Source organism: Indicator indicator, chromosome 9, assembly GCF_027791375.1.
Source record: "Indicator indicator isolate 239-I01 chromosome 9, UM_Iind_1.1, whole genome shotgun sequence".
NCBI lineage: Eukaryota > Metazoa > Chordata > Aves > Piciformes > Indicatoridae > Indicator > Indicator indicator.
The window spans coordinates 4,230,136-4,257,299 of NC_072018.1; the positions used below are offsets into that span (position 1 = coordinate 4,230,136).

Consider the following 27,164-nt stretch of genomic DNA (forward strand, 5'->3'; position numbering starts at 1 on the left):
ATGTACAGGAGCAGCTTCCTCCGTGAGGTGCGCAAGGAGAAGTACGAGAGGTCGGACGCCTACGATGAGCTGCGAGGCTCCCCCGAGTTCGACAGTTTGGCCCAAGCCCGGGGCCTGGAGAACCTCCAGGAGCTCAACGAGCGCTTCGCCAGCTACATCAACCGGGCGCGCGTGCTGGAGCAGCGCAACACCATCCTGCGCAAGCAGCTGGAGACCTTCCAGCGCATGGACGAGCTGGTGGGCTTGGACGAAGCCTTTGCCGGGCAGATCGAGTTCAACCGCCAGCGGATGCGGGAGCTGGCGTCCGACAGGGCCAAGCTGGAGCGGGAGGAAAAGGATGCCCAGCGCATGCTCGATGAGTACCGCAACAAGTAAGGCTTACAAGCACAGGAAGGGGATTGGTGTTGCTCCCAGAGGTAATCTTTGTAGGAGGGATGGAGTTGTTGTCCCCAGTGATGCCCCTCTCTATGATACTAGTCTTGTAGCACGAATAGTGTGCAAGCCCCTGGTGCAAAGCAAGGTGCCAGGACTTAGGAAGCTCCAGCTCTGCATTTTATGGCCTCACTGACACTAGATGGGCAATAGCCCTCTCTGTTCCAGGGCAGCAGGTCCTCGCTGTGGCACACATCAGTTGCTGTGGCTCATTAAGCTTTAGGAGGATTGTGCTCTGAGCTGCACAGAGGGAAGTTCTCAATTAAAAACCAAACAGCTTGGAGTCAGTTGTGTCTGAGCAGCACAGAGTCCCAAACATCTCCTGATGTGTGGGACTTCTCTGAGAAATCCTTATTTACAGGTATTGGAAGGTGTCTGGGCCAGCCACTACAGATGTGAGATGAAAAGAAGTAAATAATTTCAATTTTCCTGGTGTATGAAGTTTGCCTAATTACCTTCCTCTTCTTCCTTGTGTATCCTGCTGTTTCCATCTCATGCTGCTAAAGCAGTAGCTGTAAGAACAGGTTTCCCCTAATTTCATGTGAGAGCAGGACCCCTAGGGTCTGAGGTATGCAAGTGCCACCAGACACATCTAATTCCCTCCCTTCACCAATGGGCAGTTTTGTCCAGGTTGCTTAATTACACAATGAGACTTGGTGAGCGTTGCTCATGAAAGGACAGTTTACAGCAGAGGAGGGTCTTGGCTTCCAGTTTCCTACAGGTCAGGTGGATTTTCCCCCATAAACCTCTATCTGGCTAATTCACACAGGAAGATTTGGCAGTCACATGGAGGCTGAAGAGGAGCTTTTCCTGCTCCCCACCAAAGGTGAAAGGTGAATTCTGTATAACATGCTTTAGCTTAGAAACACTTCTCACTGAGAGTGATGGGAAGGAGGAAAAATGAAATCTTTTGGGCAAATGCAACCTTGGTAGATCTACAGCTGCTCCTGGGCAATGCTCACCACCCTCACCAGAAACATTTTTAACAAGGCAGAAGGTGAATCATTTGGAGCATTGTCTTGATGTTTCGGAAATTTAAGTTCCTCAAGATTCCATCCCACGTGTCTCCATCACACAATTTTTGTCTTACCTTGCCCAAACCACAAGATTTTTTCAGTCTGATTCTCTTTTGATTTTCCCCTCCTCTGGACTAGAAAGTGCAAGACTGGTATTTCCCTTTTCTATCTTGGATCATTTTTCAACTGGAAAGAGCCAGAAAACGTATGTGTGCTGATTGATGTCTGTGTTTTTAGGCCATGGTCTCTGCATGGCTATGAGCAGCCCCACGGTCCTAACACACCCTCATCCTGTCCTCCCCACTCCTGCACACTGCTCAGTGCACACCACCTCATCTGCTGCACTGACACAGCACTTCCTGGGTCCACCCTCAGGTCTGAATGGAGAAAATGATCCAGTCTGGAAAACAAAAACAAACCCCGAACAAATGAAAAAGTAACATCTCCCACCCAATTCAAGAGGCTGTCCACAGAGGTTGTGAGCTTCAGGCACAACTATAGATGTGCCTACACCCTGATCTCTCTTTCTCATCTGGCAGCAGAGAACAGCACAGCCAGGCTGAGGCTTAATGCTGCAAATGGTTTGATGTCTATTATGTCCTGACTCAGTGCCAGTGACTAATAAGCACCTGATTAGGCAGTTTTGTATTCCAATATTTAAGGGCAGCAAATTCAGCTACAAGCTAATGCTGTCATTTAGCTGTTGACTCTGATCCTTGTTCATATGTTTTTATTACATAGTGTCCGTGAGTTTTTGTCTGAAGCCAGTATTTAAATGTCTTAGCTGCATGTTGTGTTCAGAGAAGGGTCATGAGAATGATCAGAGCCATATGAAGAAAGGCTGAGATAACTGCTCAGCCTTGAAGGGAAGGCTTAGGGGACACCTCATAACCCATGCACAAGTACATAAGGCTGGCTACCAGGAGGGTGGAGATTCCCTTTTTACAAGGAGTCGCATGGAAAAGACAAGGGGCAATGGAAACAAGTTACTCCTGGGGAGATTCTGTTTGGATCTAGAAGAAAATTTTTCCCCTGAGAACTGTTAGGACCTTGGAATCATCTCCCAGGGGAAGTAGTGGATTACCCTAATTGGACAGTTTTACATCTCAGCTTGACAGGGTGCTGGGCCAGCTCATTTCAACTCTATTATTACCTAGAAAGCTTTGACCAGAAGATCCCAGGGGTCCCTTCCAACTTGGCATTTTGAGATTCTCTCTGATATTAGTGAAAAATAGGTGCAAAGTGTATAGAAATATGCGGTGCTGTGGTATAGATGGGCAAAATATGTGGTTTTCATAGAATACCAGGTTGGAAGGGACCCCAAGGATCATTTAGTCCGACCTTTCAGGGTAAGAATATAGTTTAAATGAGGTGGCCCAGCACCCTGGCAAGCTGGGCCTTGAAACTGCCTAATGTAGGGGAATCCTCTACTTCCCTTGGGAGTTTATTCCAATGTCTAAATAGTTCAAATAGTGAAAAAATTTCTTCTGGCATCCAGTCTGAATCTCCTCAGTAGCAATTTGTATCTATTGTGCTTTGCCTTTACCATGGGATTGTCTGTGAAAATGGCATCTCCACCCTCTTGGTAGCCAGCCTTTATGTCCTGGCACATGGTTATGAGGTCTCCCCTTAAGCCTTCTCTTCACAAAGCTGAGTAGTTCTCTTGGCCTTCCTTCATATGACAGGGCTTCCAGTCCTCTGATCGCTCTCGTGGCCCTTCTCTGGACCATTTCCAGCCTGCCAGCATCCTTCTCGTAGGGACAAAAACTGCACAGTACTCGAGGTGCAGCCTGTCCAGCGCTGAGTGGGAGAATCATCTATGTTAAACATCTTTATCCCTGCTTGTGGTGTCTCTGTCTGTAGTATTTTAGGCAGGCAAAGAGTCATTGCACTGGAGCAAACAGCTCCAGTGAAAAACAGTCAAGAAAAAAAAAAGATAAACTGGCCAGAAAAAAATTAATTTGTCCTGCTCACCTTTTAGTGGATTCTTATGTAAACCTGGACAGTTTGTGGATTAACTTCCTTTATAGTTCTGCAGCAGCAGGACTAGGGATCTGACATAAGGGTAACTTACTTTTTTTCTTAGAGTAGCTTTACACAAGCTGTAAAGAGGTAGAGAATACAGGACATTGAAATTCCTGGGGAAGGGGGGAGAGGGGGGCCGTGTGTGTGCAGGGGGAGAGGGATAAATGGAAAAGAACACCCACAGGCTGTGCTTTTGGAAAGTGAGGTTTAGGACCTGTTACTATATCTAAGCCAACAACACTGCAGTTTAAAATTAAAGATACACAGGGCCATTACAATGGAAGGGCACTGGCTGCTTTGTAATGAAATTGTCTTCAGTTTACATTAAGAAGTGAATTTTGGCTGGGGTTTTTCTGGGGTTAGTTTGTTTGTTTCCTTTGTCTGTTTGGTTGGGGTTGTTTTGTTTTTTGTGCCTTTGTTTTTGTTTTGTTTTCTCTTGGGAGCTGCTGGATGTGCCCTGAAGACAGACACTGAAGTTTCTTCATTGTCTGAAAGAAATCTGAGTTTTGAGTTGCAGACTTTAAAACAAAGCCAGTGCTCTGGTACTGTGTACTCTGTCTTCTCACCCCATTTCTAGCCCAAAGCCTTCCCAATGGCTATGATTTCAGCTACTTAAACTTATATATAAAGCTCTCTAAACAAAACATGGGTGGAAAAATCTGCTGTGCTGTGGTAGGGCCTTGCTATACCACTGAAACCAGATGCACTCCCATGCTAAAGACCTATTCTCCTAACTGGCTCTGCACTCAGTAGTTGACATTATGGTTTTTTTTTCTGCAGCTGGAAACATAAATCATCTACTTTTGGCACACTAAAGTTAACAAAAATCTTAGAGTGGAGTACCAATTAATTGACAAATGTCTGTGTCTTTCACTAATGCAAGGAATTTTAGCTCTTACAACCCATTCTTTTAGTTGCACTCATAATTTGGGAAATAGATTTATATCTATAAGCAAACCTTTTAAAGATACTTTTATATAAGCAGACCTTTAAAAGCTACTTTTAAACACAGCAGGGCCTGGGAGCACTGAGTCTGTGCAATTAAATGTGCAGGAATCATTGAAAAGTAGGTCTTGGGTTAAAATTTATTTTTAAATCCTTGGTAGTCACATTCATAATTTGTTTTTTTTTTTTTTTCCACATTTACATGAATAATTCAGACCGTAGAGAGGAGAAATCTTTCTCTCAAAGTTGCAGGGGGGGAAAAAAAAGGCAAGGCTAAGAATTGTTTGGATGCATCTTCTTAAAGGCTATTTATGATAATCTTATTGAGCAATGTTGCATCTGGCTGTGGGAAAGGACTGTGTTTCTCTCTCCATGAGATTAGGAAAGATGCTGAAACCCAGATTTTAGCATCCTTGACTGAACAGGATTAATTAACTTCTGAAATTACAAGTCTTGATAATTGGTTGTTTGATTTAAAATTCCTTCACTGCCCATCTTGTGGGATTTGTGTGCAGTGTGCTTCCCTGAAGGTCGATGCACACAGGATTTGGCGCTGCTCTCTCCAAGCTGCATTGTGTGGTTATGCTCTGATGAGCCTGGCACCCTGGGGGGCACACGGTGGAGACCCAACCCCTGTGAGAACACAAAAACCAAGTAGGAGAACATGGTATCTGTGATTTGGGGAGCAATAGGGACTCCATCAACAAAGCCACCTTCAAGCCCTGTCTGCACAGGTGGTCTCTGTGCTGCTGCTTCTCTAGTGATAAGGAAAGCTTTACTCTGCTGCAGATAAGGAGGTCCTACCTGCCCTCCACCCCATCCTCAGACAGCCAAAATCTTCCCCTGTGGCTCTCAGCCACTTGATAACAGCTTCTTGATAATACAGGTAGCAATGTCTTCATGAATCAGCAGGGCACAACCCTCTTGTGGAGCTCATTCTAGTCAGGGTTATCAGCCATGGGCATTATTGGTCTGTCCATCATCCTTACAGGACCAGCATTTTGCAGTTCATGTTCTTTGGCACCCAAATTACTGGTCTCTCTGTGGTGAAAAGGGTAGCAAATTTCCTCAGGGAAACTGAAAAGGAGGAAAGGAAAGTAATAGAAACCAAGAGGCTTCATATCTTGCTGGACAAGTTCAGAAAGGTTCGACAGAGAAGCAGCATTTATTTTCTGTTTAGAGCACAGCAAATTGTCTGTCTGGCTATTGAGCATCATGAGGATGTATTCTGACTGTTTTATTTCTGGAGGGGAGCTAGTCCTTGCACTGTAGCAGAGGCAGGGCTGGAAAACAAAAGGCCTTGTCCTGGCTCTGTCTTTTCATAGCAATCAGAAGCCTGTCTGTCAGCTGGGGATAGGAAAAGAGCTTTACATCATTGCTGGAGCCATACTTTCCAGTTGGAGAAACAAGCCTAGGGGTGGGTTGCCCTCCTGCATGCCCAGTGCTCTCACCAGGTCAGTGTCCAAGGGATTGAACAAACATCTGCAAATCTGTTAGAGCCCAAACAGACAGCTGCTCCTCTCAGAACCTTTACAGCTCTGATCTGCTTTGTGTGAGCCTGGCAGTGCCCTCAAAGCAGAACCACCTCAGGGCTCCAGAGGTCCAGGACAGGCTGACCAGCAATCACCTAAGAAAAGCTTGACCTCTTTTCAACATGTCCAGCTAATTACCTGAATGTTGAACTCAAGTTTGTAAAGCTTTATTTGCCAGCACACATACAGTTCAGCATGCACAGCGGCATCTCTGAAGTGCTTCTAAGAGCTCTTTACCCTTTTGCACTGAGCTCCTGGAGTAGATTGAACATCACTTAGAAGCAATCCTCCTTCAAAGGATAATCACACAATACTGTCTCAAAGCTGCCAGATGGATTTATGGCTGTGTGACACAGCAGGTATTTGAGTTATTTGGCTACATATTCCTTCACTCTCAAATATTTCAGTCATTGAAAGAATTTCTGGTAGTTTGAGCAAGTCTGGATGACATTAGAGCATGAGGTTTAGACTCTACCTTGATGGGCTGAGAGTGTAAAGCCAACCTTTCATTGTAGCTGTATATTTGTCAGAAAGTATCTAAGTTAGTGAAGTGCTTATTGATAAGTTTTCACAAACATTCCAAAAGACAGATAAAAAACCGTTTGGGGGTGAGCTACTTAATAAACAACAGAGACTGAGGCAGCCTTGCTTCTGAGGATGAATATTCTTAGTTGTATCCTTGGAAGTGACCTTGAGTGACTGTGAATTGGCAAAAAGGAATTGTTTTAGGTTGTTTTTTTCAGAAACTAGCACTTCAGCTGAGGAGGCCCAGACATTTATAGGAGTGATGATGAAATAAAGCCTCATCGTTTCCACTTGTTTCTTTATTGTTTGTGGTAAGAATTGAACACAGACCAATGACCAACCCTCCTAATGTTGTGGGATTTCAAGATAAGGGTAAGTTGGGGAACCAGAGCACTAAGTGGAGTCTGTTTCTTTGTTCTGCCAAGTTCTTCCTTTGTGCTCCTGGTCAGTTCACAGGTGAGCCCATCTCTTCCCCTTTCCAAGATATGTTGAAAGGGAAGAGAATAACATTGGCTGTCCATCCTTCAGGAAACAAAAAAAAAAAAAAACCTGGGACAGACATGGCTGTTATGACTTGATCCTTGATGTGTTCAGTCCAGGAACAGACAAATTCCCTGTTGACTGGAGCAAGTCCCAAGCATATCTGGGTTGGATCAATGATTTCTGAATACAGGCAAGGATTTATGTTCAATTCTGAATGACAGCCATGTTCATATTCCTGCTGATGCCCATTGCTCGTACTGCAAGTGAAAGACATTTTGATTAGGAAAGTATTTTGTTTTTTGTTCAGGTTTTTTTTTTTTTAATCACAGGCATTGGAATGTGCTGCTCAGGGAGGTGACTGAGCCACCAGCCCTGGGTGTTTTTTGAAGGTCATTTGGATGTAGTGCTTGGGGATATGGTTTAGGTGTGAACCTTGTAGAGTAGGGTTATCAGTTAGAATTGGTGATCCTGAGGGTCTTTTCCAACTTGAATGTTTCTGTGACATTCACCACCACAGCTGATTTGTCATCAACTATGAGGGTTTCTTGTAGACACTAAGAAAATGAAGAGCTTTCTGTATCTCTGTTATTTTAGGGAAAGCAAAGGGATAAACAGTATAACCTGGGTTTATGTACTTTGGCACTGGCAGTAGGTGGAGTTTGATGAGCCACTTGGTTGGTCCTGATGGCAAAATCTCATTGCCTTGTACTATAAGAGTCTTCTGTCTAGTTCTGGTTTATTTGATAGTGTCTCATTAAACCATATCCCCTATTAAACATTGTGTGTGTATGTGTGTGTGTATATATATATATATGTTATTTAGGGAAGGGAATAGACAACAAGAATCAACAGATAGGAAGTTAGTATTCTTCATCTAAAAGGATTTCCTGGAAGATAATTCCCTCTAAAATACAAATACAGAGCCTGAATTTATGGAGAATATGTGCAGCTTCCTCAAATGGAAGATAAACACTATAAACACCTGTTATTCAGTAAAGGAATATCCATGTTTTGCACTTGTGGGCATTTTAGAAATGCAGAAGAATAGTTGGCTAAATGCAGTCCTTACTGATAGTCATGTGTGATTTTGGCCTAACTGAAACACGAGTTGCTGTTAAAGAGAGCACAAAGCTTGATCCATGAAAGCATCCTCATACAACATTACTGATACACAATCAGTATGTGAAATTGCAGCCTTTGTGTTTAATGCATGTCAGGAAAATGCTTGTTGACCAATATCAAGTAGACGAGAAAAAGAGCTGCAGTGTAATTAAATGCTAAATTAGTGTCAGTGTAGCAAATATTCACAGGATCACAGGTCAGAAGGGAACTCCACAGATCAAGTCCAACCTCCCTGCCAGAGCAGGACCCTAGAATCTAGCACAGGTCACACAGGATGCATCCAGATGGGTCTGGAAAGTCTCCAGAGAAGGAGATTCCACAACCTCTCCGGGGAGCCTCTTCCAGTGCTCTGTCCCTTGCAGTAAAGAAGTTCTTCCTCATGTTGAGGTGGAACCTCCTGTGCTGTAGTTGCTATCCATTGCCCCTTGTCCTGTCACAGGGTGCAGCTGAGCAGAGCCTGTCCCCTCCCTCTTGACACCCAGCCCTCAGAGATTTATAAACATTTATTAAATCCTCTCGCAGTCTTCTCTTCTCCAGACTTCACCTAGTGACAACTGATGAATGGCTGTCACTGTAGTCCAAGAGCAGTTGAATAGACTTTTATTGTAAATCTACTATTCTATGAAAAAGTGATAGCAAATGTGTAGCATTCCATTGTGTTCTGACACAGAAGCTGAGGACAAGAAGTTAATCAGTTCTGGAATTAGTCAGAGTCTGGGACCAAAAAAGAGAAAGTAATGCGAATGCTTAAATAAACATTTTGGACCTTTTCAGGACTGCTGTTCTGCTTTAGTGTGGAGCATGCGTTGCTTGTGACAGTGCAGATGAGAGTGAAGTTTGCAGAAGGGTGAACCACTGACCTTCATCTCCTTTGTTCTGTTTGCTGCAGGTATAGAAATGAACGTGAGTACCAGCAGAGGCTAAAAGAAACCCTGGAACGCCTTAACAAGGTAAGCCTGAAAAAATGGAAAAGGAAAGGTTTTTGTGATTGGCTGGTTTTGGGGTTTTTGTGGTGTTTTTTGTATTTTTTTTTTTTTTTACCCCTTCACTTTAATTTACTATAGCCAGCTGCTTTGAAGAAGATGAAACGTCAAAGCCAGATATTTCCTGCCATTATGCACTGATGAAAAATTCTTAGTCTCCTCCATCAGCCTTGTACGAATGGCTGCGCCTTGGTGTGTGCATACACCCTGTGCAGAACCCTGCTCTGCACAGTCCTGATGACATGGGTCATGGAGCAGATGGCATCCTCAGCCCACAGCTTCAGCAGGCACAGGACTTCACTGTTTGTCTGGAAAGCCAAAGGCTGATAGTACTGACTGCATAAATCACATCCAGCATGTACTTTGCAAATTTACCCTTATTGAAGAGCTGGCAAGTCTTAGGTGACTTTTTGTGGCTCTTATAACTCCCTTTTTTAACTCGGAGGACAATTCCTCTCTGCGTGAGTTAAAGTCTACACAGAGAGGTAGGAAAAGCCAATTTGTTAATCCTGTTGTGCAGCCAATATATGTATCTAAGAGTCCAAAATATGACCAGACAAAATGTGCTCATTGCTAAATACCTTCTCCTCTCCCCTTTGGGATTCCCCTACATTGGTTGGTTTTGAGACTCAGCTTGACAGGGTGCTAGGCCACCTCATTCCAACTCTACTATTACCTGGAAAGATTGGACCAGGTGATCCTTGAGGTTCCAACTTGATGTTCTGTGATCTCTCTGACTTGTTTTCATCCAGCTTCTAGTCCTTAGTCTTCTTGAGGGGGTTGACAACTTAATCCAAATCAAAATAAACCACAGCTGGTTTCTTTCTCATCCTGTATTTTGCAAGGCAGTCCAAAGGACCACTTTTACTTTTAGTAGCATCCTGAGTGCCAAAACCTGGTCCTAACTACAATCCATGGAACACTAGATTGGGAAGAAATTCTACAATATGCAAGACAGCTCAAAGCCATTTGAGCAGCAATTTGTCACAGCATTGTAAATCTTTTCCCATCTTCTCTGCAATTTGGAATATTTAGTTTCCCCCACCCTGATACACCTGTTGTATTAGATATGTATTTAGTAGTGACACCATGGCATGAAAAAATGCTGGCTGCAGCCAGGCCATGAAGTCTGGTGACAGGTCTCAGTTACTTTCAGGATATAGCCAGCCCTTCACAGGACAGACCCTCAGCTTCTCATTAGGTTTCCACATAAAAAATTGAAAAGCCACAAACCCCCTGATTTGTTTCTTTCACAGTGAAATATGCAAAATGTTTATATTGACCTGCACTTCCTTGAATTAATACAATGGGAATGGTAATAATAACAGCAGCAAGAGAAATAATAATAATAATAGTAATAATAATAAACAACTCATCATAATAATAAAAGGCTCAGAGGAAATCTAAATATTTACTAACATGTTTAGGAAGTTTCCAAACTAGGTCTGTGAAATTGAGAAGCCTCTCTTGCTGCTAGCTTTCACCTGTGTGAAGAAAGTCATGTTAGGTCTTTCACCAGGCCTATTTTTCACAGTTTGTCCTTTGTCTTCCTCATTGGGAAACAATTCTGGGTGGATTAAGTGGAGATTTTCTTTCCCTGCTACAAATGCCAGGAGCTGTTCTACTCAAGCACCATCATATCAATGATATGTATGTTTTACTTCACAAAAATGTGCATTTTAGCATTTCTGTTTCCAGTGAATGCTAAATATCCTGCATCGGTGCTATTTTGCAGCATGCCAGCAGGACTCTTGGACACTGCAAGCTTCTAAAAATTATTTGTAAAGGCGAATACTTTGTAAGGGGTAGCTGAGCATGGTGGGTCCATCTTCATTCTTCCTCTCAGCCCATCTGTGGCTAAACAAAAGTGATTTTATAACCTTAGGAACAGCTGACAAGATCCTGAGCTGTGGGAGGTGTTTTTATCCCAGGCTGTGTCTGGGCTGCCCTTGTTGCCACAGCTCCTTGTCTTAGGGCACCAAATGCTGGAGGGAACACAGCTGATAGAGGGCTAGAGCTCCTGTCCTGCAACTATGGGCTGAAAGAGCTGGGGCTGTTCAGCTTGGAGAAGAGAAGGTTCTGGGAAGACATTATTGCATTTCAGTGTCTGAAGGGGACCTGCAAGAAGGCTGGAGAGGGACTGTAGCATCAGGATGAGGGACAATGGTTTGAAACTGGAGCAGGGTGGATTTAGGTTGGACATCAGGAGGGAAGTTCATTATGAAGAGAGTGGTAAATACTAGAACAGGTTGCCCAGAGATGATGTTGAGGCCCCATCCCTGGAGACATTCAAGGTCAGACTTCAGGGGCCTCTGAGACACCTGATCTAGTTGGAGGTGTCCCTGCTCACTGCAGGGGGATTAGACAAGATGACCCTTGAGGGTCCCATTCAACTTGATCCATTCTGTGATTCTTCTGTGCAGTGCCCAAGATGTAGCCTGAAATCTTCATGTGCAGCTCTAAACTCATGCCTTTACTGATAGATAGAAAATCAGCAAACACTAGTTCTGGAGAGGTCTAATAGATTTCTCTTCCTTGGTGAATGGAAGTGCTGCTTAATCCCATGTGGATCAGTTGTGGTGGGTTGAAATTACCCCTCAATTGATTTGGAGAAAATTACCCTCAAAATAAAATTGCCAGACTAGCTCAGTGGGATGGAAGCAAAAGAAGCTGTATTTACAAGCAAAACTGCAATCTAGAAATATGAAATGCAATGAATGCAAAAGATACAATATTTACATGTATTTACAATTTATAAACAACACAAAACCAGGGGGCTACCAACAGCTTCCCCCTCTCCATCCCCCAAGACAAGGAAAAGAGAAGAGCAGAGAGTAGCTTGTTAGTACTTAGCCCCAACAAAGAAATGCAGCCAAGGTCACAAGCCAGCAGAAGCAACCAGCTAGTGTCTGCTAGAGTGAAGAGCTGAGAAAGAGCTTGTTTATACAACCAACTTTGTTAGTTATCAGACCAATGGGATTATTTAAACCTTATCATTATTTTTCCCTTTTACATTCAGTAGTAATTTATTTACATTCTACCACTTTCTACTCAATCTGTGGAAAATTTCCTAGGCATCAGCCTGAAACTGCCCCATCAATGTTCTGGCCTCGGGACCTAAAGGAGAATGATTTCTTAGAAATTGAGTGAAAGACAAATATTGCCAAGTTCAGAAGAAAGTGTGGAGGCAGTGCACTGTTCTGTTAGACAGCACCACCAAGGTAGCTGGTCTGTCTGAGAGCAGGGGATAAAAGCAAGAGCATTTTTCCCCTTTGAAGGAGCATTTAGAAAGCTGAGCTGCTTTTGATTACTACATGCAGAAATATATGCTTATGAGTTTTGCTTTTTTTGGCTCCTCCCCAAAACTCCCAGCATGGCCATTGTCCTGCTGATCTTCCTCTCAATAGGAAGGCAGAGGAGTGCAGAAAAGCAGCGAGCATTCCTGATGACTGGCTCCGAATGTGCTGGTCTGGATGTGTCTGATCAGCCACATTCTCACAAAGCAGAGGGACCACTGGAGAGGTCTGTGCCTGGGAGGCTCAGCAGCATAATGAGACAGCTAACATCTACACATTTTTTGAATAGCACATGCTGTGCACATGCAGCAAGCCAAATTCCCCTTCTGCCAGTCATATGCTGCACCCGTGGATTTCAGTGCTTTATTTGCAACCTGTGCTCTGCACGGGAAGGGACACCTTCATGGCCTTTTACATCCTTGTCAATTTTAGTTTATGTTATTTCATTTCCACTTCAAAGTCAGTTCAGAAATCAAGACTTTCTTGAGGCAAATTACGCACTGGTGGAGGTAAGGGCAAGCTTTGTAGAGTTGCAAGGAGGATTCAGCTGCCAACTTTCAAAATACTTTCTCAACAGCGATATTTAACAGTATTAGTTAATGCATGCCTTCTTCATTAGGCTTTAAGAAGGTAAACAAAGCTGTTCCCTTCACTCTTATCAATCTCTGGAATACATTGCCAACTTCCATGGAAGTTATTCTGTATTCAAGGTATTAATTAACATAACAGGGGAAAAAACCCATATTTAAATTAGACCTTTGAACAGAAATGGAGATTTCACTGGATTTAAATACCAGTGCCACTCATATCTGTATACCTTGAGATGAAGGTTGTTAATCATGCCCCTTATCCTCTGAACTGATCTGAACATTGTTCTCAGAAATCCCAATGCAACTTCTGCAGAAAGCTGATTTCTTTAAATTTTTCCCTCTCCTGGACTTCTGTCATTTTCCTTTCCAAAAATGTCTCCAAACTGACAAGCATTTGTTTGTCATATTTGAGAACAGATCAAAAGCAGCAACAAAAATCTTTGGACCATCCTGGTGTTTTCAAAAGGTATTCTTTAGGAACAAGTTCTTTACCATGAGGGTAGTGGAACACTGGAACAGGTTGCACAGGGAGGATGTTGAGGCCCCATCCATGGAGATACTCAAGGTGAGCCTCAACAGGGCTCTGGACAAGCTGATCTAGTTGAGGATGCCCCTTCTGACTGCAGAGGGGGTTGGACTAGATGACCTTTGGAGGTCCCTCCCAACCCAGACCATTCTATCACTCATTACTGAGGATATTAAAGAGTCATCAGGATGCCTCAGGTGCTGTCATAAACACTAGAGAAATCAGTGCCTGTTGCTATCATCTGTTTAAGATTTATGCAACACTTGAAGCTTTTAGGGTCAAAGACTGGCACTTCATAGCATCTATTTTAATTTCTTTTTCTTGGCTCCCAGCATTCATAAAGCATATGGTAAAAGTATTTTGACAGTGCCAGTGCCAAACTATGTCACAAATCATATTTGTGCAGAAAAGCAGCATCCACCACAGTCCAAGGTGATGAATAAGGTGCCTGTTATTGGTTTCATAGAACTTTTGTTTCTGCCAGCAGTCTTTAACTCTCCAGGCAGGCTGCTCCATGCTATGACAACTCAGGTGATGGCTAAGTGGCCCCTGTAGCTGTGGCACTCCAGCTGTAAATACTGACATGCCACATGTCTCTGCGTTGTAGGAAGCTGATGAAGCACTGCTGTGCAACCTCGAGCTCCAGATTGAGTCCCAGTTCCTGCAGGATGATATTAATGCCACAAAGGACAGATACAAGAAGGTAGGTGGCTGAATTTGCCATCTTCTTCAGCTCTTCGTTCTAGAGGCATGTGAAGCCTTGCCTTTCTACCCTCAGAGTACTGAAGTACTGTCTTCAGTTCTGGTGTCCCCAGCACAAGAAGGACATTGAACTGTTGGAGCAGGTCTAGAGAAGGACATGAAGATGATCAGAGGGCTGGAGCACCTCCCTTATGGAGACAGGATGAGAGAGTTGGGGCTGTTCAGCCTGGAGAAGACACAGCTCTGGAAAGGTCTTATAGCAGCCTTACAGTACCCGAAGGGGACCTACAGGAAAGCTGGGGAGGGACTTTTTACAAGAGCTTGTAATGACAGGATGAGAAGGAATGGACTGAAGCTTGAGGAGGATAGATTTAGATTGGATATTAGGCAGAAATTCTTTCCAGTGAGGGTGGTGAGACACTGGAACAGGTTGCCCAGGGATGTGGTGTGTGCTGCCTTCCTGGAGGTGTTCAAGGCCAGGTTGGATGAGGCTTTGAGCAGCCTGGTCTAGTGGAAGGTGTCCCTGCCTGTGGCAGAGGGGTTGGAGCTAGATGATCTTTAAGGTTCATTCCAACCCAAATCATTCTATGATTCTCCATGATCTGTCCCAGTGGCAAACTCCAGTGAATCCTGTTTGCTTTTTGGTGGGTAGATATAGCACTGTATACCTTCACTGAGCACAACAGCAGCTGGATGCCTGCAAACATCCAAATTGACTCCCTCAGGGTCCCATGCCTATAGCTGTAGCAATGTCTTGAATTTGTTGACCTGTTGTCATGATTCAACCCAATATGCTGGTCAGGCTTTCTTGTACTTCAAGCTAAGTACATCTGGGGGCATACTCGATTTTCAGGGTCAGGGCATTCTGGTTAATTAGCAGACATAAGCCTGTGCCCTTGTGATTAGGCTGCAGCCAACTTTAACACACACACAGCCCCCTTCTCCTTCCTGGGAGAGCTATGAGACTTGGGATCAGGCCAGTGTCCTTCCTTTGCTTCTTTTGAAAGAGGAGACTTGCCTTTTGGAATCACATGCACAGGCAGTTTGAGACTCTCCTGTGAAATCAGAAATTGTGCAATCTTTAAGTAAGATAATGAACTATGTTGTTACTTAGCCAAATATCTGTACACTCACTCAAAATCAGGTTTAAAACCACATTCCAAAACCAAGTCTGAACATGAGCTGGAATTTTATGTGCTGAAAGAAGTAAATATCTAGGAGTAAGTGCCAGAAGTGGAGCACACTGAAGGGAGCACCTTGCTATGGCATTTTCTGATAAAAACGTGGGGTTTTTTATATTTTTTTTTTTTTATTTCACCACAGAACCTTATGGAAATCCAGACCTATGTCAATGTTCTGCAGCAGATCATCCAGACAACCCCCCGCGTGTCCCCGATAACCACTGGCATATGTGAGGTAAGCATTGCTGTTGATAAATCCAGGCTGCTCTGAAGTAAGAAATATTTACTCCTAAAGCACCCCATGTTCTCAAACTCTCCCACTCCAAGGTTAGATGGACACTGCAGAAACTGTCATATGAAGGAAGGCTGAGAGAACTGGGTTTGTTCAGCTTTGAGAAGAGAAGGCTTAGGGGAGACCTCATAACCACGTGCCAGTACTTAAAGGCTGGCTATCATGAGGAGGGAGACTCCCATCTCACAATGAGTCCCGTGGTAAAGGCAAGGCACAATGGGTACAAGCTGCAACTGAGGAGATTCAGACTGGATGCCAGAAGAAATTTTTTCACCATTTGAACTATTTAGACATTGGAACAAATTCCCAAGGGAGGTGGGGGATTCCCCTACATTAGACAGTTTCAAGGCCCAGCTTGCCAGGGTGCTGGACACCTCATTTAAACTGTATTCTTACCCTGAAAGGTTGGACAAGATGATTCTTGGGGTCTCTTCCAACCTGGTATTCTATGAATCTATGAATATTTACTCCTAAAGGATTCCACATTCTCTAGCTCCTACTCCAAGGTTAGACGGAAACAGCAACAACTGTGAGGCAAAAGAGACTGAGAGAGTTGGGGCTGCTCAGTCTGGAGAGGAGAAGGCTCTGAGGTTGCTTTATTGTGGCCTTACAGTTTCTTAACAGGGCTACAAGAGAGCTGGGGAGGGACTTTTTAGGATCTCAGGTAGTGACAGGACTAGGGGGAAATGGAACAAAGCTGGAAGTGGGGAGATTCAGGCTGGATGTGAAGAAGTTGTTCTTCACCAGGAGAGTGGTGAGAGCCTGGAGTGGGTTGCTCAGGGAGGTGATTGAAGCCCCATCCCTGGAGGTGTTTAAGGCCAGGCTGGATGAGGCTCTGGCCAGCCTGACCTAGTGTGAGGTGTCCCTGCCCATGGCAGGGGGGTTGGAGGTAGGTGATCCTTATGCTCGCTTCCAACCCTGACTCATTCTATGATTCTAAGTACTGAATAGTGAATGTAGGAGAAAAAAAGTAGAGCGAGCTTTGTCTCTGTGGGGACAGGGTGAGAGAATTGGGGCTGTTCAGCCTGGAGAAGAGACAGCTCTGAGCAGACCTTAAATGACATTCCAGAACCTGAAGTGGGCTACAAGAGAGCTGGGAATGGACTTTTTTCAAAGGCTTGTAGTGATAGGATGAGAGTGAATAGATTCAAGCTGGAAAAGGGTAGATTTAGACTGGATATTAGGCAGAAATTCTTTCCAGTGAGGGTGGTGAGACCCTGGAACAGGCTGCCCAAGGACTCTGGAAGTGTTCAGGCTAGGGTGGATAAGGTCTTGAGCAATCTGATCTAGTGGAAGGAGTCCCTGCCCATGAGGGAGTTGAAACCAGGTGATCTTTAAGGTTCCTTGCAACTGAAATCATTCTATGAATCTCTGAAAACTGATCAGGAGAAGAGAGATTGTGTTAGGTGTGCTTCAGCACAGGTGCTAGCCCCAAAGTGGCTGGTTCAAAAGAAGGAGTTGTGCTTCCTCTTTGAGGAGGGGCTGGAAATAGGAATATTGGAGAGAAAGGAAATCTTGTTCTGAAGGGACAAAGTGTGGTGGATGTTTGTAATATTGCTACAGCCTAGATGAGGACTTGGTGATTCCCATCAAAATGATTGGCAATGCCAAGAACCTTTATTATCTGGCAGAAGATATAAACAGTTTTATCTCTAGGGTCTAATTTGAGCATAAGCTGTACTTCCACAGCCCTGCCATCTGACACTATATTCTTAAAGCCATGCTCCAGAGGTTTACTTGAGGTTCAAAACCCACATCTTTCTTTGTCTTTTGTAATTTTCTCTCTGCAGTGTATTTCCTATAGTGGAATTTCTTTTGGCTTTTTTAAGAGAGTGAAACGTACTTTCCTGTTTTGTTTTGTTTTCTTCTAACCAGGAAAAACTGATCACAGAGAGGAGGATCCCTGTTCTGCAGAGCCAGCTGGAGGAATACAAGAGCATCCTCTACCAGCTGCAGGCACAGAAATACAAACTGCAAACAGAGGTACTGCCATCTCTAGCCATGCACGCAACCATGATGCTCATGAACTGCTCTTTTTATGGTCCTGTAGTAAAACCTGAGTGGTTGTAACAACATCTTGTGAACTCATCTGACTTGGAAGTTTATCTTCCTTTCAGTTTAATTTTTTAATTTAGCTGTCCCTTCCAACCCAAACCATTCTATGATTCCAGGGTGATTGCTAGTGGCAAGCCTACCTTTACACAGTTGAATGTTTCTTAATGCATAGGAGTGAAAAATGACCACCTTCTGCCCATCCCCCCAGCACCCTTTGTGCCTTGAGTTGTCCATCCAGGGTGAGGAGTGACATACTGGCATATAAAACACCTTCTGGTGGAGTTTTTGACTTCTCTGGACAGCCACAGCAGCAGCTCTTAACTTCCTGAGCATAATTTCTTTCGCTAGGTCACTCAGGGACATTACTACTGCAGGTCTCTTGCTCTCTTTCTTATGTCTGATGCTCTGGTGTTTCCACAGAAGATACCTGTCCTCTGGAAAGGTCAAGAATCAATATAGTGATAAGGGATCTCCCTTATGAATCAATACAGAAAACAGGGAAGAAAATCAGCTGTCTGCTGGCAGACAGATAGAGGCACTCCTTGGGGAATTAATTGTGCTGCTTTCAAAGCCAACTCTTCACATCCCCTTTAGAAAGAGTTTATTAATTGATTCTTGTGCCTTGTTTAAAAGAATGAAAGGACTTTCTGGGTGGAGGCTGATGACCTGGTTGCTCATGATGGTGAAATCTGGTTATGATGACTGAGGGATCCTCAAGTTCCTTCGATTTCCTGTTTCTGGACTTGATAACCATAGTGCTGTGAGGTTATGGAACCCACCCCATAAGCACTAAACTCTGAAGTGTTCTGTGGAACTGGTTAGTCCACTTACACACTGCAATGTAACCAAACTAATGCAAAGGGAATTAGTTCCTAAATTCAGGCTCTTAAAAGGTTTCTGAAATTCTTGCCTGTAACATACAGAAATAAATCAATTATTAAAAAAAAAAAAAAATCCATTAGACAGTTATTAGCCCATTAGCTTTTTGTGAGTCCATTTCTTTATAAGCTCTTTCAAAAGAAGAAAAAAATGAACCACAAAACAACCCAAGTGAGAAAGAAACTATAATAAATAGCCAAAAAGAGCAGAAGAAAGGGAGAAGAGAATCACACTGTCAGATATCACACCTATTTTCCCATGACACTGATTGCCAGTGGTTGTGCTCTCCTGCAACTGGAGTTGAAGCCCTTACTGCATAGGAGTTATTTTTTATTCCTAAAGTAAAAAAGCTAAGCAATTTAATTCAAAAGGGTAAATTTTATTAAAAAAAAAACACAGAAAAAAAAAAGAAAATATTAAAAAGATCCTTTCAAGTTCCATGTAAAGACGAGGAAAAATTTTTTCACTGTGAGGGTGATGGAACACTGGAACAGGTTGCCCAGGGGGGTTGTGGCATCTCCTTCTCTGGAGGTATTCAAAACCCACCTGGATGAGTTTCTGTGTGATCTACTCTAGGTGATCCTGCTCTGGCAGGGGGGTTGGACTAGATGATGTTTCAAGGTCCCTTCCTGCCCCTCACATTCTGTGATTCTCCACTGAAGGTTGCTTCAGTGCTTGATCTGTGGACCACAGGGAAGGAAGAACAACAAGTTTTGTCCAGGCATATTTTCTGAGCTAAGTGCTTTTGCTCTCCCTCGTAAGATGCTGCCGGCTCTGCCAAGGCTGTTTAGTGAGCTGTGGGTCATGGTCATGCAGTGAGATGTCAGCCAGTCTTGTGTGCCTGGAGAAGGGAATATCACTCAGCTGTTCCCTTGGTCCATGCTGGTCCTATCATGCTTATTGTTGAACAGAAGCCTTGGGACAGATGAGGGGTTGGTGGGGGAGTTACTAGTTTTGAATAACTAAACAAATGCAGTGAAGCTGCTACTGTTTCAGCAGTGCAGCCTCACCCATTGGAACAAAACACATCTTGCCTTTGATTACCCTTGAAATGTGGGGATATTGCAGCCTGGGTACTCCAGAAATGCCTTTGAAATGTGGGGATGCTGCAGCCTGGGTACTCCAGAAATGCCTTTGAAATGTGGGGATGCTGCAGCCTGGGTACTCCAGAAATGCCTTTGAAATGTGGGGATATTGCAGCCTGGGTACTCCAGAAATGCCTTTGAAATGTGGGGATATTGCAGCCTGGGTACTCCAGAAATGCCTTTGAAATGTGGGGATATTGCAGCCTGGGTACTCCAGAAATGCCTTTGAAATGTGGGGATGCTGCAGCCTGGGTACTCCAGAAATGCCTTTGAAATGTGGGGATATTGCAGCCTGGGTACTCCAGAAATGCCTTTGAAATGTGGGGATGCTGCAGACTGGGCACTCCAGAATTGCCTTTGAAATGTGGGCATGCTGCAGACTGGGCACTCCAGAATTGCCTTTGAAATGTGGGCATGCTGCAGACTGGGCACTCCAGAATTGCCTTTGAAATGTGGGCATGCTGCAGACTGGGCACTCCAGAATTGCCTTTGAAATGTGGGCATGCTGCAGACTGGGCACTCCAGAATTGCCTTTGAAATGTGGGCATGCTGCAGACTGGGCACTCCAGAATTGCCTTTGAAATGTGGGCATGCTGCAGACTGGGCACTCCAGAATTACCTTTGAAATGTGGGCATGCTGCAGACTGGGCACTCCAGAATTACCTTTGAAATGTGGGCATGCTGCAGACTGGGCACTCCAGAATTACCTTTGAAATGTGGGCATGCTGCAGACTGGGCACTCCAGAATTACCTTTGAAATGTGGGCATGCTGCAGACTGGGCACTCCAGAATTACCTTAGAAATGTGGGCATGCTGCAGACTGGGCACTCCAGAATTACCTTTGAAATGTGGGCATGCTGCAGACTGGGCACTCCAGAATTACCTTTGAAATGTGGGCATGCTGCAGACTGGGCACTCCAGAATTACCTTTGAAATGTGGGCATGCTGCAGACTGGGCACTCCAGAATTACCTTTGAAATGTGGGCATGCTGCAGACTGGGCACTCCAGAATTACCTTTGAAATGTGGGCATGCTGCAGACTGGGCACTCCAGAATTACCTTTGAAATGTGGGCATGCTGCAGACTGGGCACTCCAGAATTACCTTTGAAATGTGGGATGCTGCAGACTGGGCACTCCAGAGCTACCTTTGAAATGTGGGCATGCTGCAGACTGGGCACTCCAGAATTACCTTTGAAATGTGGGCATGCTGCAGACTGGGCACTCCAGAATTGCCTTTGAAATGTGGGCATGCTGCAGACTGGGCACTCCAGAATTACCTTTGAAATGTGGGCATGCTGCAGACTGGGCACTCCAGAATTACCTTTGAAATGTGGGATTGCTGCAGACTGGGCACTCCAGAATTACCTTTGAAATGTGGGCATGCTGCAGACTGGGCACTCCAGAATTACCTTTGAAATGTGGGATTGCTGCAGACTGGGCACTCCAGAATTGCCTTTGAAATGTGGGCATGCTGCAGACTGGGCACTCCAGAATTGCCTTTGAAATGTGGGCATGCTGCAGACTGGGCACTCCAGAATTGCCTTTGAAATGTGGGCATGCTGCAGACTGGGCACTCCAGAATTGCCTTTGAAATGTGGGCATGCTGCAGACTGGGCACTCCAGAATTGCCTTTGAAATGTGGGCATGCTGCAGACTGGGCACTCCAGAATTGCCTTTGAAATGTGGGCATGCTGCAGACTGGGCACTCCAGAATTGCCTTTGAAATGTGGGCATGCTGCAGACTGGGCACTCCAGAATTACCTTTGAAATGTGGGCATGCTGCAGACTGGGCACTCCAGAATTACCTTTGAAATGTGGGCATGCTGCAGACTGGGCACTCCAGAATTACCTTTGAAATGTGGGCATGCTGCAGACTGGGCACTCCAGAATTACCTTTGAAATGTGGGCATGCTGCAGACTGGGCACTCCAGAGCTGCCTTTTTCACCCACCAATTCTGTTTGCCAGACAACCATGCTGGAGCAAGCCATTAAAAACACCCAGGAGAGCTATGACGACGAAATTCAGCTTTACAACGAGCAAATTGAAAACCTGAGGAAGGGGATAGAGGAGGCTGAGAGGACCTTGGAGAAGTACACCACCGACTGCCGCCAGCTGGTGATCTACCAGCAGTCCCTGGAGAACGAGCTGGAGCGCTACAAACGCATCATCGAGAACGAGGACAGCCGGTAAGGGCATGCCTCTGGGCTCTCCCGGGGGGCCACTGGGCTTTATCTCCCTGTAAAAGTGTGTTTGAAAGCAGTTGATCATCCCCAAACCACAGCCAGCTCACACCTTGCACTGATAGATATCCAGGGACAGGAATTGAAAGAGATGCAGTATCTGGTCAAGCCTCTGCCAAGGTAAAGGTCAGAGCCATTGTGAGCTCCTCCTTTCCATACAGTCTCCTTCCCACATACTGTTGCAGCATCAGTGCAAAGAGGAGAGGAGCATATGAAAGCAATTTGAGCACCCACTCTGCTGGCCAAGCGCTGGAGTCTTTCAGGCAGGTTGGTCTTGAAGGGCTTTAGACAGGGAAAATGTCCTCTAAAGCAAAGCACTCTTCACAGTAAACCCATTCTTCAGGCAAAGGGGGGAAAAAATGGGGGTGTGGTGGGCATGGAGTGGGGTTAAAAATAAATAAGAGATTCACAGGGAACATGCTGGAATGTGTCCAGAGAATAGCCACAAGGATAATCAGAGGGCTGGAGCACCTCTCCTATGAGGATAGGCTGAGAGAGCTGGGATTGTTCAGTTTGGAGAAGAGAAAACTCCGAGGAGACTTTTTTGTGGCCTTACAATATCTGAAGGGGGCTACAAGAAAGCTGTTGAGGGACTTTTCAGGGTGTTAGGTAAGGGGAATATATCCAAGCTGGAGTAGGGTAGATTTAGATTTAGATGTTAGAAGTTCTTCACCATGAGGGTGGGGAGACACTGGAACAGGTTGCCCAGGGAGGTGGTGGAAGCTGGAGATTTTTAAGGCCAGGCTGGACTTGGCTCTGAGCAACCTGATCTAGTGTCCTCCCCCATGGCAAGAGGGGGTTGGAGCTAGATGATCCTTGAGGTCCCTTCCATCCCTAACAAGTCTGTCTGTGATTTGGGTTGTGTTCAAACCTACAGAGGAACATTGGCTCCCTCTAACGTCAACTCTCAGCCTCACACGAGAAAAGGAGCTGGGCTTTTACAGCAGCAGCCCTACCCAAGCAGATGCAACAGAGCCAGACCTCTGAGTGCCCAAACTGCTGCTCTGAGCTGTCCAGAAAATGCAAAGGAGGAACACCCAGTAAACAGTCACTCCCATATGCAGGGAACCAATATCTCTCTGGTTTCAGTGTCTCATTTTTGCACACTGAGTTCTGGTTAGGAGTATCTGGGCAGTGTAATTCTCAGCACAAAACCCAAAACGTGCCTCTCTTGCATATCCTCACAGGGTGTGTATCCTCCCTGCAGACCAAATGCTCTCTCAAATTCTGGCAGAACAGGCTGGAAATGCCACAGATTTAGTGACTCGTTTGCATACAGGCAGCCTCTCAGTTTTAATTTTTAATCCCTAATGCCATTGACTCCTCAAATAAGGAAGACTGTTCAGTTTTCTTCTTGCCCTTCTGAAGTCAGGCACCTGCAGATAATTTTGTAATGGCCTCCAAATGTCAGATTTGACAGACCACCATGTACAGCTCTTGCTGACCTCTGGTAGGTATGATTGGCCCTTTGCCCATTGAAACTCTTCCCATCCTTTCAAAGTGCTGTGCTAAATTACTCAATCTGTTGCTATGGGTTTTAATTACTGCTGTACTTTACCTAATGGAGCATCCCATGTCTCCTGCTGGTGTTTCCACCAGCTTAACTCTTGTGGAGGTGCTGTGGCTTGTGTTCATTTTCCACACTCAAGAAAGAAGGCTCCTGCCATTCTCTTGACTCCTTACCACAGAGAAATAAATTTCTTTAAGCTCCACGCTTCCTTTTGCACAATTTCACTTGCTCTTGATGGAAATGAGGGGGAGAGGTCTGACTGATGCACATCTTCTCTGGCAGGTTAAACTCTGCTATAGCAGGAACTCCAGTCACACTCTTCACGCAGATCTATAGACCTGTCCAGCCTCAAGCTTCGAGGGGAAGAGGTAAACCTATGACATGTCTTCCTGTGTCTGTCAAGAGCAGCATCATTGTATTTTAAGCTGCTTTTCCATTCGCCTTACATATGAACACCAGCCATGACAGCAGCTTGACTCCAGGCTTGCTAAGTAAATGCCATGATTTCAGCTTTCCTCCACTGGCTCTGGGAGAAGCTGGAAAAGCCCCAGACCACAAGCCAGAGTTTCTCTGCTAATTCCTGCAGTTTAATACTTAGTCCAATCAACAGGCATCTGAAACTATGGAAAGAGCTGGGGGGGGTTGTGCTGACTTGCTGCCAGTCATTGATCCATGCTTTAGCCACGTGCAAGGAGCATCAGGGCATGTTGAGGGCTGCAGGCAGGCAGAGGACGTTTTTGGGGGGTGCCTGTTTGTATCCCATGGCTGATTTCCTCTGAATGGTGGTTCCTCCATGTTGTACAACTGCTTGTTAGCATTAGGGTGCTTGGAAACCTGGTGACAGGTAAATGGCCAGGACTGAAGGAGGAAGGCTGTTGCTGGCAGAGGGGACTTGGTTTATGGAAAGGTGCTGTAGGTACTGCCATACAGGATGATTTACTCATATCCAAGGCTCACTGGGAAGTTATGAATAGCAAACTGACTGAGAACAGAGGTAAACTTCAAAGAAGGACATTTGATTTTTAGTGTGCAGCTGTTCTTTTTCTAACTGCTCTGTGAACGGTAGCAGTGTTTTTGTGTAAATAGGTCCATCGTGCCAGAGGTCAGATCTTCAGCAGTTGAAAATAGCTATTGTCCTGCAAAGTCTCATTTTATACCTGCTGAGAGTTTGGCCTGTCTCTAGTGGCACATTTGCTTCCCTCCTCTACCCATGACAAGGGACAAACCAGCTGTCATGGGACATGTTTCCCTAATCCCCACTGCCAACCACTGCCTCCTCTGCTCTAGCTGACCATGCCCTGGGAATCAGTGGCCATGCTGCTGCTCCTGCTGAGCTGGCACTGGGGCTGTGGCCAGAGCACAGACCAGAGCTCACACCAGTGTCTGAGTGATGCCGAAATGCTGCTCCTCACCACTGTGCTGCTTGGCTCTGTTCCTGCTCACTGATCCCCTCTGAGGCACCACCCTGCACCTGCCTGTACCCAGCATTGCTGTGAGGCACCTGGCACACTCTTAGGACCTGCAGGACACAAAGGGCCCAGTGGTGAGCACCCACCTTTCTTATCAGGCCTTGACCACTCCCCCAGCAGTGCTGCATTCAGTGGGAAGCTTTTTAATAGGGCTTTGGGTTTTTTCTCCCCAGACACAGTGGGAGGTGCCAAAGCAGGAGAAACTATTTGCACTTAGTCCTGCTTCCAAGCTGTGCCTTTAACTTTGGACACCTGCCTCCAGTCTGTGCCATGACACCTGGGAGGAAGGTGCTGAGCATTAGTGCAGACCTGATGGGTGAAGGTTTTGTGCAGCTGCCTCTCTTACACACATGGTTGTCCTGCAGCCTGAGGGGCTGCTTGGCCAAGGGGGCCCACACACAGGAAGAGGCTGTTGAACACACTGACAGAAGCTGTGCTCATGTTTGCTGCTGCTGCTGCATTCAGCTCTCCACCTGCAGCAGTGAGGCTGAGAGGCAGCTCCAGCATTTGTTCAGCCCTGTTTGTTGTTTGCTTTGTTTTGGTGTTTCCCTAGATATCACCCAGGCTGTGCAAGACATTGCCAGCGTGAAGCCCAGGCAAAAAGCTCTGACAAAGAAAATTGCCAGGAAAAAGGAGCTGATGTCTAAAGACATAACTGATGGTCACTCACCTGAAAGAATGTATGAAAGAACTCTGGAAGGTTTTGACCAAGATCATCTGGAGTTTGGGCATGAAGGCTCAGTCACATGTGAACCTGACCAGGAAGGATTAGAACTTGATGAGAAGGAAATAGGCCCGGAGGACGTACCTGATGGAGCCCAGATAAGTAAAGCCTTTGATAAATTGTGTAAGATTGTGAAGGAGAAAATAAGAGTGCACAAGAGACCGGAGCCTAAACCTGAAGCCCATCCCAAAGGGCGTTATGTGCTGGTAACAGGGGAGGAAAGCTATGAAGAGCCTTGCATCTTGGCCCCCTCCATCCCAGCTGGGGGAGGCATCATAGTTTCCACCAGCAATGGGAAGGTGATGAACGGAGGTGATGTGGAGCCCATACCAGAGCTGCCAGAACCTGCTGAACCATCAGAAAAAGAGAAAGGGGATATCTGTGAAAGGAGGGAAGAGTTTGAATTCCAAGATAAACAGAAGGAGGAAGAGAAAGAATACATGCTTGAATGGGGGAAAAAAGCAAGAGGGAAAGTGGAACAAATCACAAAATATCCAGAGATCTCTGAGCCTGAGGCAGTTCCTTCCACTGGTCTGATAAGCCCAACCGAGCCAGGAGTCCTTCGAGAGACAGAATATGACCGAGAAGACAGGCAGGGCCTCCTGTTCAGGGAAACAGGCTTGCCTGGCTCCATGAGCTACGAGAAGGTGGAGGTGGTGGAGTCCATCGAGAAGTTTTCAGATGACAGAATTCAGACGTACGAAGAGACAGCGATGATCGTGGAGACGATGATAGAGAAGACCAGCAAGAAGAAACCAGGTGACAAAGGCTCTTAAGTGACACCCCCTGCCCTCCTTGATAGTCGACCTGTCTGGCATAGTTATTAACTGTTTTCTTTTTTCCTTCTGACCGAATGATACAGTAGTGAGATTTTTGCTGTTTGGTTGGAACAGATTGATACCTTGAGGGCAGTTCTGTCTGATGCAGGCTTACCTGTGGTGCAATGACCATTAGAGTGCTCCAGGGCAACAAGTAATAGGCACAACTTCTGTGACTGATTTTCCATGATTAGGATGAGTTGAAAGCAACTATCATTACAGAGCTGCCTGGCTTTCCACAGTATCTGAGACAAATCTGTGTATTCCTCTACTGCTCCTAGAGCTGCTGTACGATTTCCCATCTCTCAGACACCTGCAAATGTTAACTTGTGACCTCTGGTTCATTTAATAAAAGTTTGGCCTTCCACCGAAGATATCAACTGTGGGTTTGTGTTGCCTTTACTGCTGACTAATAGCCCCCACTTGTAAATGTCAACTGACTGAGTGTGTAGGAGTTTTCCAGGGGAAGAGCTGGAGACCTCTTCAGTAACCTATTCCAAATTTCTCATATTTACAGTCTTTAAATAGAGATGTGCTTGGCAGACCTTTGCTTTTTGGATCTAAAACCAAACTGAGTATTTGAAATGAGCTCCTGCTGTGTCTTGTCTCAGAATAAAACTTAAAATGCCACCAACATGGGAGATAACACTCAGAAAAGATACTAAAAGTATTATTTATCCTTCACCAACACAGCTAAGGTATTTGTGAATGCTAACAAGTATCTGAGCAGAC

At 45.2% G+C, this 27,164-nt stretch overlaps 1 protein-coding gene across 1 annotated transcript; it reads left to right on the forward strand.

Annotated features, from left to right (window-relative positions):
* On the forward strand, positions 1-26,390 carry BFSP1 (beaded filament structural protein 1). Its single transcript, XM_054383726.1, has 8 exons — positions 1-371; positions 8,970-9,030; positions 14,083-14,178; positions 15,501-15,593; positions 17,526-17,633; positions 21,637-21,857; positions 23,704-23,789; positions 25,444-26,390. Exons 1-8 carry the CDS (start codon positions 1-3, stop codon positions 26,388-26,390), a joined length of 1,983 nt encoding a protein of 660 aa, XP_054239701.1.
* The last annotated feature ends 774 nt before the right edge of the window (positions 26,391-27,164 follow it).

Excerpts from the sequence above, each read along its gene's own strand:
- BFSP1 (XM_054383726.1), top strand. The coding sequence starts at position 1 with ATGTACAGGAGCAGCTTCCTCCGTGAGGTGCGCAAGGAGAAGTACGAG. Across the intron at positions 372-8,969 it reads CTCGATGAGTACCGCAACAA|GTATAGAAATGAACGTGAGT; the intron begins GTAAGGCTTACA and ends TGTTTGCTGCAG. Across the intron at positions 23,790-25,443 it reads TCAAGCTTCGAGGGGAAGAG|ATATCACCCAGGCTGTGCAA; the intron begins GTAAACCTATGA and ends GTGTTTCCCTAG.